We start from the raw sequence: 16791 nt of genomic DNA on the forward strand, positions 1-16791 counted from the left end.
TTGCATAAGCGTTGAAAAGAAGACAAAGAAATTTGTTGTATAAATTGGAAGTTCCAAGAACACGTATAACAAATAACGAATAATAATCAATAGGAACGTACTATACGACAAAGAGCCGAGCTGTGAACCCAATAGAATTTTGCTAAACGTAACTTTAAGCAAGTCAAACGAAATAGGAACAAAACACGTGAAACTTCCCCTTTCGAACATTGTATGCGCCTAACTTTCATTTGCGCGCGTTTCTGCAATTCTCGGCGTTAACCATGTTGCACTAGTAACTCACTTGCATCGTAAGCGAGTGAGTGTTTCATGTTGTCGTCTTTTCATTCTTATCGAAGGATTTTTATTCATTTTTATTAAGACCTTTGACAGAAATAATTAGACTCCACGGACTTGGATTTCCTACAAAACCACTGCATCCCAAATTTTAGCCTCCATATGCTGGATTCAGAAAAACCACCCTATATCTCAGCTGATTTTTCAATTTTCTCTAAAGAGTTTGCAGTCTAAATTTACCAAAGATTCCAAAATTTATTTCTAATTAGTAAGAAAAAAAAAAACACCCTTCGTTTCAATAAACTTTTCGGCTTCCAAAAATCCAGCACTTCCATATTCGAGAAAATACGAAACTCTACTACGGAGATCGTACTTGCATGAAAATTTCAAGAAAACCTCCACTTTCTTTCTTCGATCTCCTCGTAATCCCGCCAAACCACTCTTTTTTACTCTCACCCTTTACGAAGCAAGCAACGAAACGCGGAGGGAAAACGAAGAAACAGAAAGCCTTCCGAAACCTTTTCCTCCCAGAAGACAGCTGCAACGAATCGCTGAAAATCGATGCCCAAGCCACAAAAATCAACCCTCCTTTCGATAGATTTCAATCTACCGCAAAAGCTTCTACGTGCATCCAAATTTCAAGGGAACCTCCAGCTTCCCCTTTAATCTCCCCTTGCAAACACCGTTTTTAGTCTCATCCCTTACGAAGCAGCCTTCAAGGTAAAGCGGAAGCAAAGTCGAGAACCGGCAGGCTGTCCGACCTGAGGCTTTTCCTCCCACAAGTTACAGCTGTGCTGGAAATTGCAACAAATCGATAAAACTCTATTCTCAATTCACAAAAGCCAACCTTCCTTTCGATAGACTTCGATAGACCAGCGGAAGCCTCGTGTGCGCGTAAATCCCAACGAAACCTCCAGCTTCCCCACTCCTTTTTATTCTCACCACTTACGAAGTAACCAAGGGAACGCGAAGACAAGATCGAGAAACCGCAGGTTTTAGATCCAGCAGACCCGGAGATCTCTACCCTTGGTCCATAAATATCAGTCTTCCATTCAAAAGACTCGAATTTCCTACCAAAGTCTCGTATATGCGTCCGAATGTCAGCGAAACTTTCCCCAATCCTTACGAGGCAACCTTGAAGGCAACGCGGAAGCAAACTCGAGATCCGAAAGACCTCGCGACCCGAGGCTCGGCCTCGCCAGGAGGCAGAGAACGTGCAGCTCTCCTCCCGGGCGTCTCAACGATCCCACCCCTTCCCTAATAACGGCGTGGTCGTTTTCGGCGGCTTGGAGGCGCTGCCATCGCCTTTTTCTCTCTCGCTCTGTTCAACGCGAATCTCCACCCTCTCCCCTCGCCAGCACATCATCCCCTTGGAAGTTTACATTTTCGCGGGCACGTTGCTGGTAGCCGCGTCTCTCCATCCTTGCGTGTCGCTTCCGCCCTCTCCATCCTGTTCACTGAAGTTTGGCCAGTCTCCACTGACGATCTTTCACCCTCCGTGTCGAACGATCGCGAATTCCTCGCCCCTGACCGTGTTTGACAGTCGTCTGTTCGTCCGTGGTTGGTAGTGTGGCTGGTGTTTAGGGGTGTCTGGACCACAGTGCGTCACGTGAGTCGCTTTTTTTCGACGCGTTCCAGGGCTGGAAGGGATGAAAAGTGTCCACGTGCTGACTCTCCTATGACAGTGACAGTGTAGATGTGGATTTCCAGGGATTTGAAATTGGAAATCGAAGGTGGACGTTCGTGCACGAGTTCGATGGAAGAGACTTTGCTGATAGATCGGATATATGGTGAATTTCGAGCGAACAATTGACCGTTTGAATTTGGTGGCGAGTTTGCTGGGTCGTGGCGATGATCGTGGCGATGATCGTGGCGCTGGGTCAACGAATCTTATGAGAAACTGCAGATGCAGATCGACGAACAATTTTGATCCCAACGACGAATGGAGTCTGTGGTGGACCTGAGACGAGGAATCGCCAGTTCGAATTTCATGGTGACACGAATCTCACAACTCGAGAGTTGATGAATAAGTTTCGAGAGATTCTTCGCGGATAATTGGAATCTCTGATGGATTTGAAACAAGCAACCGTTATTTTCAATGGACAATTTGCGCTTTGTGATGAGTTTAAAACGACTCGATGATGACTTCGATGCAAATTTCAATGCAAGGTCAATAAACCTCATGGATAATTGAAGATTGAAATCGACGAACAAGTGTGAAGCAAAAGGCTCGAATGATAAATTAATCTACAACCAACTGTCCACTTCAGCTTGGTGATAAATCGAAAGGGGGATGATCGGAATCGAAGGAGGAAATTCTAACGATGAATCGCGTCTGCAAATTGTTATTTAAAATAGTTAGGTTTCGTCCGCGTTGCCATTTGCATTTCGGTTTTCATTCGAAGGCGAAGAAATGAAGATGGGACAAGGGTGGAAGCGTGTTGTAAGGGAGGGGGGCGGGTTTAGTTTCTAACGGTGGTTTTTCATAGCGGTGAGTTGAGAAGAGGCGAACTTTCGAAGGGAATCGAGTGCCGAGGGTGGAAGTGAAATATATTCGGATGGGGTGAAGATAAGACTCCGATGGGTTGATGTTAGGGTGGGTGACTTTGAATTTGAAATAGCCGATTGGTGTTTGGTTATGGGGGATTGAAAATTGAGATCGATCCTTGGCAGACTGATAAGGAAGTGAAACAGTGTTTGGTTATGGAGGATTGAATATTGAAGATGACGGTACAGATCCTGCTGATAAACTGAATTTCTGCTGGATTTATGGCGTGGAATGGTCAATTTCAGGCTTATGGTAAACTAGGAAAATCTCGACGGTGAATCCGTTAAGATGCTGGAAATGAAAGTTTTCGCGGATAAGTTTGAAAGCAGAGATTCCAATAGATCATGAAATCGATAAATCAAATCTATGATGAATGAACAATAAGAAATTGAATTTTCTGCTGAATTTTGGAGAACCTCGTAGCGATTCAGATTCTAATTCTAAGTTAACGAACATTGGAAAAAAAGTTGAAATCTTGGTAAATCTTCAAGAATAATTTGAACTTCTGGTGAATTTGAGACAATGAATTACCATCCAGGATGAGAAATTTGAAGACAGTTTTTCGAAACGCTTTGTCATTTAGAGCTTAATGCCAAATTAAAGCATGTTGTGAGAAATTAAACATTGAAATTTACAGGAAGAGATCGCAGTGACAAGTTTAGTCTCTGAATTAACGTTAAGATAGCAAATTGCCATTTGAGGGCTGAGATTTGAATTTGATGGTTAATTTAGAGGGGCTTGGTGATTTAGATTCTAATGTTAAGTTAATGAATCCTGAATGGGTCCAACGTGTCTAACGTAGAATTAATTTAGAGAGATTGAAATTTGAATGCAACACCTATTTCAATGGGTCTTTAATGCTAACAATCGTAGCAATTAGCGAGTTTTTAACGAATTCCAAACGGTGCCAATTAATCGAAGTAACGATACAAGATTTAATTTTGAGAATTAGAAATTTGAGAAGGATTTTCAGCGGGATACTTGTTTGCACGAATCTTCGATTTCACGTAAGTGGATTAAACCAATGTGCAATACATTATTTAGCGTGAGGAATTAATTGAAGCAACGAGTCTGCAGTTAACACTGGAATCTCAAGTGAAACTTGAGAGTAATTTTCAGCAGAATATTTTTTTAAGAAGGTTTAAGAAGGCCTCGAGTTTTATTATAGCGAATCTTCGTTGAATAATAATTAGGAGCAACGATTACTAGAGAAGAAAATATATTTCTTAATATTGACAAAATATATCTGCATATAATTCTAAAGATGTAAGGAAAATTTCTGTAAGAAAATAGCAATTATCAACATTAAAAAGCAACAGAGACGTCAACTCCGTAGTCACTTGTCAAAATTCGAGAAGAATTCCATAAGAATCTAAATTTTCCAATCATCGACAAGATCAAAAAAATAGTAGTCGATGAAGCTGCTCGAAAGCTTTAAAAAAGGTTTTGAGCAAGTCCGGCAAAGCAAAATTCCATTGATCGATCATTGCCAAGTACCAATTAACGTCAACGATTAACAAGAACATCGACTCTGCAACCACTCGTCGAAATTCAAGAAGAATCCCATAAAAATCCCGGTTTTCCAATAGTCGACAAAATCACCAATAAACTCAACGAAGATTTGCCGGCAATTTGAAGAAAGTTGCGAGCAAATCCTCAAATAGTAATCTCCCCTAATACCAACTTTTCATCTTAATGCTAATTGACGACGTTAGTACTAATTAATCGAGGCAGCAGATCCTCAAATAATCCCATAAAAGCTACGTTGAAGGGAGAGTTCGAGCCGAACATCGACGCAGACAGGCTACCTTCTCGAGATCCATCTTGGTCACGGCACGAAAAGGATCAGCAGGACTCTGTGAATTGGAAGGATCTCGCGTGTAATCCGACAATCTTGCTGAAAGCTCGTGAGGTCGAGTGTACGTTGCTGGAAAATACAGTTTCCCTTTATCATTGCTTCTTATCCATTCGTTTCACCCGTCGACGCGTTTCCCGGTGTTGGAAAACCTCGAGAAAATTAACATCGGGATAATTGAAGCCGAAGAGGCCACGCTAATTAGCCACTTAATTCGTACTGTAATTTTGGGCGAGACGAAAACGGGACAATAGTGGCGTACCGATGATATATTTAAGAGATTGTTCCGAGAAGGAAAAAATAGCGGGAAATCGAGGGAATCTCGATTACCTGAAACTGAAATCTTTTAGTGGAATAGGAAATTATCGAGGATAAATGAACGATATATTGGAGAAGAAACTCGGACGTTGGTAAAATTGAATTAATATTCGACAGATTTTTTGATGGGATAACAGATAGCAACTGTTCCGGTAGAAATTTGAAAATTTGAAATATAAATGTAGAGAAATTTGATTAAAACCGAGGGATAAGGAAATATCGATCTTTTTTAACGGAGAAAGAAATCGCAAGTTTCTAAAAATTAATCAGAGAATTTTGCAAGAATGTTCAACGAAACGAGGAAAACTGATCTGAAAGTAACGATGGTTCCTTAGAAATGTAGCTAACTCTATCAACAAACAGAAAAGCAATTCAATCGTATTGTAACGAATATTAACGATAGTTAAGAAAACTGAAATTCTGCTAAGAACAACTTCCGCAAGATGTTATCGTACCAGAGTTACTTACTTTATCGTTGCACTTAGTTCAACTGGGACCCAACATGACCAAACGAATAACGACAACGATAAATCATCCGCATCGCTTCTGTCGAATTTTTAAATAACCTTCGTACACTGTTCCACCTTAGTCGTAACCAAATATTTCCTAAAAACACTCGCCAGGACCAAGAAACTTGTCAGCATAGATCAGACTTAGACCTAAAACCAATTAACCTCCAATTAATCGGAACAACGAATCTTCGAATCGATCATCGAACGAATGAAAAATCTTTGAACGTCTCGTCGATGAAGACATCGTTAAAGGATCGAGCACTCGGACTCGGACAAGAAGAGAACTGAGAAATTCTGGAGAATAGCGATTTAAGAGCATCTTTGAGAGCGTGCTTTTGGCCAAATTGTGAGAATGCATGGTCACCGAGCGTTGAAGAGGAGGAAGAACATTCGCGTTGAGAAATTGTTAAATGTTTGCTCGTTAGAACGTGACGTAGACTTCTGGAAGAGGTGAAGCCAAAAAGCTTGGCTACGGAGGATGGGTCAGGACTGGTGTGCACGTAGAAGGAAACGTTCCAGCAGCGGTTGCTGCCCCTGTGGGCCACGTGTTCATCCCTCAAGTAGGTTAGTGAGAGACAGACCTAGACTTTTCCTGTCTATGAACGCGTTTGACGCTTCTGTCGACGGTCCAAGTGTGAAATTAGTAATATGTTTGATATTTTGGATAATCGTTCGAAGAAATGTTAGCCTTTGCAGAGATTTATCGGCATATTTGAGGTTACATCGATTGGCTGGGCACTTCTTAGGCATTTTGCATTGGGATTTTAGGATTCGTTTCTCGGATGAGAATGGAACTTGGGTTTTAGGTGTTGCGACACATGCTTTGCACGATCAAGTTCGAGGCTTGATAATTGTGTTTCAGGTGGATCAGGATTTGGCTGTAAAATTAAACAGAAGCAGTGGAATTTATTTCCTAAAATATACAACGGTGGATTTGACTTTTTAAGCGATTAGATCGATATAGATTAAAGCCGATTGAAACGAAGTGACACGACATAAATATTTCGAATGAATTATTTAATGGAAAGATAAAAGAAACTTCGTATGTGTGTGTGTGTGTTTTTTAAGATGGCCAGAACACCGTACCTCGTCTTTAAAACGACAGAATCAATTATTGTTTGAAATGGATTGTCGTCAATTTTTCAAGACCCTTCGAGATTCGAATTTATCTTTTGAAGTAGATGAGCGTTTGAAGCTTCCTTACGAAGGTCAAGCAGCTTTCATAGTCAATGATAACGCGTCGTGATAAATGGAAGGGAATTTCGAGGAATCTTTTTGTCTGTTCGTTAAGCTCAGGTATTTTATGAATATTCGCCGAGACAAATGGGTTCGTAGAAATCTATGGTCCATGAAACTTGGTGGAGCAACCAATGTTTCAAAAATATTCAAAGCGAAACGAATCCGAGGCATCTATCTAAGCTTTGATTTTCGTTTTTCCTGTTCCCGCGATGATTAATCGCTAACAGTTATCGTGTTGAACATTTTCACACGGTTAGAATCCGAAGCTAGTTGAATTATGAATTACAGTCAGTTCGTGGCAGGTTGTTGCTTTTTTTTTTGTAGAGAATGTCACGACAATTCCAACAAGAGATGCACGAAAGTGATAAACGAGTAAAGCTCAATCGGAAATGGTCTGAAAGTAGTAAAAAAAAATGAAGTTATTCAGTGGACAAATTGTTTCTCTTTCTCCTGTTAACACGTGTTTTTCTTTCAACTTTGAATCGACTTAGGCTTCCAATCTTTTCTCCTTTTTCTTTTCAGCGATGTTACGTGAATCGTATCTTGAATAAAATTCCTATAAAATCGACGAAACTGGAAAGATCGTATGTAATTGTCGAACGATAAAAACATTGCGAAGTTTCGAAAAATTTCACTGAAAAATCTCTCTGAATCGAATTATCAATTTGGAATTATGATTTTCTTGAACTTTGCCTATTTGCTGAAATCCATTGCCGAAAAGGCGCGCAAAAATTCATCACGTTCACGATTAAACGTGAATCGACGATCGTAAGTGCGGATTGTCTTCGCTGTCTTGCTCTGTGGCTGCTCGAAATTCTCTGGAATACTATTTCCTGGGATCGTGACGCCTCGTTAGAGAAATGCCACGATATTCGTGAGCAGAATCGTTCATCGGGTTTGCTTATTTCACGATGATCCTTTAATTCTCGGAATTTCGTCGCGAATTCTAGGCCACCATATTCCGCAAACGAATGTCGTTTATTCGATTCTCTCAATTTCCGATCTCCGAGAAATATATCGTCCAGCTTCTCGCCCATTTTTCGCCTGTCTCCAAATTTATTTCCTCGGTTTGGTGAATTTGTGAAACGTTCTCCCCTTATGTAAATATTATTCTTATGAAAATAGTATATCGTATACTCTGATGCATAATATGTCTGATCATCTGACATAAAATAATATATACTGTGCGTAATTTTTCTTATTAGAAATAAAAGAATACTCTGTTCTTCGAAGAAAAATGTGCCACTTCGTTCGATAAGGAGAAATAATTCTTTCTCGCGTTAAATATAATAAATCGAGCTTCTTCTTTAAGCTAAAATTTCCAACTATCGTGTGGAATAGTTGTACCGATTCTTTCCTCGAAATTTGCTTCCTTTCAAGAAAAATTACTCGCTGGCTTGCGCTTTCACGTTGCAAAGTCAATCGTCTCTCCTTTGAATTCGCGAAATGTGTGTTACGAACGCGGAAAATTTCGCCAACTTCCTCTCTAAATTCGATATTCGCTTTGTTCTACTGAAAAAAAAAAAGAAAAGAAAAAAATAACGAAAGAAAAATTCTAAATAAATCAGTGGTAGCTCTCAACTCGTAGATGAAAAGTACGTAGACTATTAATTTCTCTCGTTGACCTTGACATTTTCTGTAACCAGCGAGTAGAAGCGAAGTAGAATGAGGCGGTACGCGGCCAGACAACTATTTCCCTCGTGCATTCCCACTTTCATTCTTATTTAGATATTAGAATGTTCTTCTGATCTGATCTGCGATAAATAACAGAAATAATTCCATCTTCTTTTCATTTTCAACTGGTTGATCTACTTTTATAAAATATTTTAAACGTTAGTATTTTGTTCACGACGAATAGTTTCTATTTTTCTTTAGTCTAATGTTGTCTGCAATCATTTAAAAATCACTATTCTTTAATTTGCTTCCCTTTTGGAATATTTCATAGGATACTTATATTATACATATTTTATATAGAAAAATTTATATTATATACTTTGCAGGATAATTTTTCGTTCCTTAAATTGTCGATTAAATTATTGTTCAAATATGCACTTCGTTCAATCCACGTTGCGTGTGAATTGGCAATAAATCGTTAATGACACAAGTATACAGGTTCTTTAGAAATAAAATTTCAAAGTTGCTATAAATAATTTTCAAAAATATTGGAGTACATCGTGCCGGACTTTTATCGTCATAAATTCTCGTGGAAAATGTTTTACAAAAATGAAAAGGGTATGTTGATATTAAAATTGTTGGTAGTCCAAGGAAAATGAATTCTGTACGATCGTTAGAAACCTGTCATTTCGTTTTCTGCCATCGACTTTCACGAAATATTTCATTCATAAAGCAATTAATAATTTATGTCGATCGAGAAGCACATTTGAATTTAATCATTTAAAACCGCCTTCGATTTGAACGATTCAGTTAGGATGAAAAGGAAACTAGGCCTCTACTAAACTTACAAATATTTCATTAAAACTTTCGTTATTAAAATTTCTACCTCGCCATTCGAGTGCTGCAAACAATCGTGCGAAACGAGATCGCGGAAAATTCTAATTAACCAGCAGCAAACTTGTGAAAATTGTTATTTCACCATTTGAGATCTGCTCGTGTGGTTAAAAGGAAAAAAGAACGACCATTCGCGTTCCAAAAAATCTGACCAAGTAAATCTCGAGAAGAAAGCGCGAAATGAGATTGTAAGTTGTGAAAATGAAACATCAGCACTGAGGAGAGGGGGAGAGGGAGTAACTGTTGCAGTTTATGAAAGAAAATGAGAAATCGTGGATCTCGCGTTCAGATCCTTGTTCGAAGAAAGTTACTGAAATTGGAAGCTTGAAAAGGAAACTGAAGGAATGCTGGTTAATTGAATTTAATGTCAGCTGTGCGTCGTACTTTCGATGAAAGAAAAATAGCGAAGATGTCATTTTTAGAAAACTGCTTTCTGTCTCAGCTTTCCACCGTCGTCTGGATATTATTCTTCGTCGTTTTATTGGTCGATTTAGCAGCGAACGTCGACATACATAATGCGATATTCTGTCATTTATTTAGCTTTCTGTGATTTTCGAAAACGCGACGAAATTTTCGTTATTCTTCTCTTATTTTCTGCTATTTTAATTCACTCGTTTTTCGAGTATACAATTTCTCAAGCGTCGCGGATACTAATCTTAACAATTAGGCTTTTCACGTGTAATCCGAGGAAGAAAAGAGCGCGTTCTTTCAAATTTCGAGACAAAATCTGCCTTTTGCAGCGATTACACGAAAATTTTGGCGATGTTCCTTATTGGCAATTCACATTTTCGCCCTAAATAATTCTTAACAAAATATTTCAGTATTTACAAAAAAATACCGACTCTCTTAATCGTCGAATTCATCGAAAAAAAGAAAAAGAAATTTCTAAACTTTCCAAAGCTTCCTGCAAATCAAACGAAATATCTTCTCGATAAAAAAGCAAATTGAAGCCATAGAAAAACATCTTGAAAATTTTCCTCAAAATCCATGTTTTTCCAGGATAAATAATTTTAGTAAAATATGAGGAATATCTTGAACAAGATTGATGTTTTGAAATGTAAATTGAAGAGGAGCGACTCACACGACCGGAAATTGATGTTTTCGAGGATGAATAGGGTGAACGGTTAGAAGATCGATTGTCACGCGCGATTTAAGGCATACAGCTTTTTCTTGGCCGTTCTTTTGCAATTTTTGTAGGGCGTTGAGTTTATCTCTTGACATGCTTGCGGCGAAAATTAATTAAGCAACGGGATTAATGAACACCGGGAACGTTCTTGGATTTTTCTTTCGCGCAACCCGCTTCATAGCGTGCCCCCGAAACTAATTTACTAGAAAATAAACAATATTTAAGAAGTCGAACCATTTCAATGGAAACTCCAAGTCAGCAAAGAGAGAAAAGAGGGAAGTTTATTCTTATCGAATAGAAATTTTGTCCACTTTTTGTAATACGTGGCTCGATATTCAATGGAAAATCACCTTTGCATTTGTGAATGTGTCGTTGTTGGTTTTTTGTTGGCAACGAAAATGAAGAAAAATGATCCGAGTAATTTCAGCAGAGTTTTTTTTTTCGTCCATCTAACACGCGAAGAGAAAAGCAGCGTTGAATATGCACTTTATCGACTGCAATTTTATTCGCAATCGTTTCCTCAGATATATGGCAAACAAGATGATAAACGACACGATCTTTGAAACATTAAATGTCATTGCCATAAACACGCTAAAGGATGCTAAAATATTACTTGCATTACTCAAGTACTTTTTTATGCTATTTCAATTTATGCTGTATACATTAAACGCGATTCCTCTCATCAAAAATTTAACACCATTCCATTCCACACGTAGAAATGTCTCGTTTGATTCGATAGAAACGGTAGAATTGTTCCTGATTAAATCAAGTATCCCTGGCTAAGGAGAGCGACAGTAGAATAAGTCGATATAAGTCAGACACTCGGATGATTCTCCAAACTTCTTTATAAATATAGAAAATTATTTTTAATCAGCGACGCTGGAAGGTTAAAAAGACGTAAAATGAGCTGACTTATGATTTATAAAATCGTAAATTTACTTAGAAAAATGAATTTTCTAACGCTTTGAAAGATACAGAATAAACTGCTAGCATTGTTACGTTGTAATTTCCAACTTATTAAACTTTATTAACACGGTTAGTTGAATTAATGGAAAAAGCCTGAATATCGAAGTGTTCAAAATTCACACAATTCTAGCGATTTCGAAAATTCACGACAATGGGAAAACATTATGTTCGGAAAGTATGAACGTCGCATCGTTAGCAACAATTCGCGAATGTGAAATTTTACGATACAAAAATAATAATAATGCAAAGTTTGGGATGATTTGCAAGGCTGACGAACAATCGTATCGGCGAGGGACCTGTCAAAAGTTGAGCCGAGCCTCGCGCGAATTTTACGAACGAAAACTGTAATGGGAGACCGAAATAGGAGGAAGAAAAGTCGATGATAAAAGGAACGTTGTTGGCGGAAGAGTCTCGCATCTCCTGGTCCACTCGAGTCGATTCGAACAGTTCTGTTCAATTTTTACTCCCCTCCACTCTCCTTTCTTGTTTGCTTGGATTCAACCACTCGCGAGCAAACTCTCGATCGACATTTCCGTTTGCGAAAAAAATGCGCGTTTCGATGTTATTTGTACGTTTGAAAAATCTCCTGAGATTCCGCGATTTCCTCGAAAAGAAAATTCCATTCCGAATATTTTGGGGATTTTGCAGATACATCGTACCGCGATATAAACAATATTATATTATCGATCTAAATTACGAATTATATTTATTTCATTTTTTACCAATATACCGCACGAAGGTATAAATTAATTAAAAAATACTTGCATAATATCGTGCTAAGATACGAATTAACTTTTGAACGCACATTTGCCAGACTCTCTGGTTAAAAATAATTTCCTAAAACACAATCGTACTCTTTCCAACAAAATTCACACTCTCGAATATCAATATCGCATCGCCACCGTTTGACTTAAGGCAAGATAATTGCCCGTTACCGAAAAATCTAGTTTCGCCTGGCAACTGCAACCCGCGTCACATCTCTCGGGAGATCGTGAGAGGAAGCGAGACGATGAAACGCAAAGAGAAGGAGAGAAGAGTAGAGGAGTGGGGAGAATGCTGAAATATCGTCGACTAATCAAAAATTTAATTAATAGACCGCGGGAGCCGGCTATTACTGATATTTCCTCGACTCGCTACCCCCCACCACTGTCACAAGCGTAGCTTCTATCCCCACCATTGGTCGAACTGATCGATGCCGTGGTGTTGGAGGCTGGCTGGGGCCAGTGACGTAATCAACAACCTCTAGCCCCCTGGTTTGACGTCACCGATGCCCTGAAATGCGCGTGGCCAGGTGCGTATCAGGGAATCTCTGCAGCCGCCCCTCCGTGGCTCTGTTTCGACCACTTAACTCCCGACCCCTGAGACTCGCGCTTTTTTCCCTTCTTTCATCCTTTCTTTTTTCAATCGTCGCCAGCCTTGCTCGCCTCGATCTCGCTCGTTCTGTGACGCGCGGCCGGCCGGCGTATATACGCCCAGAAAAGTGGAACGTGTCACGGCACGCTAATGCGAATGAGTTAAAACTGACCAGCCATTAGGAGGCGTTAAGATGATTATTCGGGCTGTTTTGGTAGATTCGAGGAGCTCGAGTAGGTTGGTTTAGGAATTAGAACCAGGTGGGTTTTGGTTGCAGCGTAAATACTGTAAATACGCTTCATGAATTTCTGCTAGGTTAAAGCCAGATAGGCATCAGTGGCTGTTTGTGGCTGGGATGATAGCTGAAATCTCGGGATATACGTGGAAAATTTGGTTAAGAGGTTTAGGTATTAGAATGGGGAGAACTTTGGTTGACACTAGCTTCTGATAACAGTAGTTCGGCTGCTGAAGTAATTCTTAGGATCTGCTGAGTAGATGTGGAAAAATTGCTTAAGGGAGTTGGAAGTTGAAAGTGGATTTTCGAAAGATCTTTTTTCCAGCACGCTTTCGTAATCGATTTGGTCAACGAGAAGTTTAGTAGGGAGTTAATGTAGGGAGCTTTGGTAGGTGACGCGAGATTACCTTGTGTTTGCTAAGCTGACGTGTTGCTTCGATAATAAAGTGGATTAAGGTTGTTTTGATATTGATGTTGTTTGTTATGTGCAGATCGTTTATTGAATGTTGATTTAGGGATTTTTATTAGACTATCGTCATAAAGTCTTTATTCTGTGTTAACACCGTTTTCTTCGATCTATATGGATTACCGTCTATAATGCTACTGTTTGTCTTGTATAACAATATTGACGATGGTCAACAGTCGTTAATCTAGGAATTTTTTCAGCCCAGACAGACAGAAGCTGTTTGTTTTGCTTGATCTACTATTAAATTTATTAACTTAAAGAGTTCTCTGTTAATATTATTTTTCTTCAATTATTACAAATTATTACAAAGAAAGGTTTTTAAATGCTCAAGCGGTACATCTCACTATAGAAATCTTCTTTATCAACACTTCTCCGTTTCCTACTTTATCTTCATAGTAATATTCAAAATCATTCTTTATCGAAGGAGTGCTTCATTTGCGATGTTCTTTTTACGAACATTTTCTTTGTAACTTATTTGATCCCATTTTAAGACATCTTCGTTTTACCGTCTTACTAAATCTTCGTTCATTAATCAAATCAATTAAGCATTCTTATTACAGGAAGACATTAGGACAGCGAAATTTCTTGTAACAGTTGCTCAAACTATTTATGAAGTTTTATTATTTGTATTTTGCTAGTAAAGAAGTTTCTTCCTTCTTATCTTGGTACAGACACCTTATTTATAAGCGAGTTAAAGAAAAACGTGATCATCTCGAAGGCGAAACTTTTGATTTATCGTTTCGCGTGCAAACGAAATATAGGTCGCGCTGCCTCGTTCGCTTCCTCCCCATCACTATGGGGCACCATTGTACTCTTCATTCGATAACACGCGGTTCTCTTTAGAAATTGCACGTCGAGTTCGTAGTAGCTTCTTTTCTCCTAACGAAAGCAGACAATCGGGTTTAGAAAGAAGAAAATGTTTTATTTATTAATGTCGATAAGAACTAAGCTACGAAATAAGCTGCTTTTGCATGCAAATTCTTATATAATAGAGAATTTCTGCAATAATGAATTTCGATAAACATTAAATTTCCTCGCAATATATTTATCCATTCTTCAATTGAGAAATATTCCGCTCTATAATAAAATGATTATTTTTAACAAAAATCATCTTAAACGCATATTTATCCTATCCCACTCACCAAAGATTCCACGAGAAATACCGTTAAGGAAGGGAACGATCTCGCCAATCGTTAACAACTATTGATTTGCCCATTAAGTGACACCAATTTATCCACTGTATCACGCGGAACGCTCCAAATTACTAGTACAATGAAAAATGGAAGACACGGTTAGCTGTTGTGACGTTGATCGTGTGACACAATTTCCTTTCATTAAAATATTATTATTCAAACGCTGCTTCAACACGCTCTACGTATATAACGCGTGTCTAATGCATGTAGGCAATGTACATGTACACTATTATATTATTCAAAAATTAAATTTATTTCCTATTATAATTTTAATTAATTGCTACAATTGTTTCCACTATTTAAAATTTATTTCAAATTAAAATGATATTACTTTCAAGCGTAGAGGACGATCGTAATATCAATTTATCAATTTCGACTTCCAAAATAGCTACGAATGCTCGTAATAATCTTTTCCAATAAGAAAATCTATTTTTTAGTAATATTCCTTCACATATATCGTATAGACATACGTATTTAAGTCTAACTGATCTTTTGAACGGTATCGTACGTGTATACGTACACATGTAGAATAAGGCGCCAGTGATAAGCGTGTACGATGACGTGCAATAAAATAGTAACACGACGATAATTCGTGATATATAGCTTGTATAATGAACGTAACGTTTCGTATGAATAAATCGTCCCTCCGCTTATTTATATCCACGCATGAATATTTCATAAAAAGGGACCTTTTCTTGAAAATACTCACAATCCGTGACCTGTAACGTTTCTCGAAGTGACACATTGCATTGCTTGATGCTTGCTGCATTGCTTGCATGACTTTTTATTATTACTTGGTCCCTTTGGTCGCTAGAATAGTCATTCCAATCATTTCGATATATTCAAAGATTAGCAGAAATTATTATTTCAATTATAGAATTTAATCGGCATTTGAGACTCTCGATTCATGTTTTTTGACTTGTATGATCACTAGCGGACGATGTGTTTACTTGTTGCATGCGATATATTGTACACGTGATATAAAGTTAACAGTGCAATAGGTAATAAGACAATTTGTTAATTACTTAACATGGATCTGTTTGACCTATATTAAATTTTCTGTTTTACCCTGTTATCACCCTTATCTTGGAAATCTTCTTTCCCTGTTTTATCGATATTGTCGATAAATATGAAATTCGATTCGAATTTTTGCTAATATTCGTATAGCCACTATTGCGCTGTTATGACTCATTAATGTTTATTCATGAAACGAGGTATTAATCATGTGATTCATTCTTTGTTCCAGGTAAGTCTATATTATGGTTGCATTAAATACCGGCGCAGTTCCTTCCACGTGGTCATTTCGAGTTTACGTAAGCAAGCGGTAACGGTGAGGACAAATTTTCCATTGTGAATCTCTTGCGGATTTAAAGAAGGAAACTTTCGAATTTCTATATTTCCAAATCACCAAAATTTTCTAAATTTCTCGATCCTTCGGACATCGACATTTTCAGTTTTTCAAATTTCTGTCCAGATGGTATACAACGTTTCTCGCGTCTCTGATTCGAACAGACTGCAAGAGAAGGAAAACGTAGAATTCGTTTTCCTCGAGTAATACGAACTGAACAAGCGCTCGTACGCCAAACTATGTTTGCCAAACTATCGTCGACCACGATCAAATCTGATTTGCACACACACGAGATATCGTGTGACTGGTTACGAAAAAAGAATCGGTTTTGTGCAACACGCGGCGAACCAACTACCTTGGCTCGTTGATTCGCGTACGAAAAACTGCGCTCTTTACTCGCGAAAATGTAATTAAAAATGTTCCTTGTTTTGGACACCAATTCACGGCCTGCTTTTATTAAATATTGCTTATATTAAATAATGCTTTTATTAAATATAAAAAATAATTTTATTAAATATTTTATTGAAAGATTATTTGACATACGATATCGTTAAAACGGACTTCTTTGATATAAATTTTTATACAGAATTTTGAAAAATTGGAATAGTAAAATGCAAATTAAATACAAATGGTGAAATGGAAAGTAATAAATTGAGAGTATTGTTGGTGATATAGTGCAGAGGATAATCGAAAGGATAGGAACAGAAGTATTTGTAAAATTCTTGATTCTTTTATTCTATCGTGACACGAAACGTAAAAATACGATTTTACGGAGAAATTTGTATCATTGGCGTGTTCTAAAGATATTTAAAAATCGATAGGTGACCATGAATAGATAATCAACGACG

At 38.0% G+C, this 16791-nt stretch overlaps 1 protein-coding gene across 9 annotated transcripts in view; it reads left to right on the plus strand.

Moving 5' to 3' along the window:
- The window catches only part of LOC117214204 (cAMP-specific 3',5'-cyclic phosphodiesterase-like), a 349894-nt gene that overhangs the window by 208921 nt on the left and 124182 nt on the right, over positions 1-16791 (plus strand). The window contains exon 1 of one of the 9 annotated variants that reach the window (XM_033460099.1): positions 5940-6073. The exons of the other annotated variants lie outside the window; for them this stretch is intronic. Within the exon in view, the coding sequence (XP_033315990.1) occupies positions 5988-6073 (86 nt within the window). The 5' untranslated portion in view covers positions 5940-5987. Of the gene's footprint in view, positions 1-5939; positions 6074-16791 lie in introns of those variants that run through there. 9 annotated transcript variants of the gene reach the window in all.

Source organism: Bombus bifarius, unplaced genomic scaffold (assembly GCF_011952205.1).
Source record: "Bombus bifarius isolate JDL3187 unplaced genomic scaffold, Bbif_JDL3187 scf7180000009200, whole genome shotgun sequence".
Lineage (NCBI taxonomy): Eukaryota > Metazoa > Arthropoda > Insecta > Hymenoptera > Apidae > Bombus > Bombus bifarius.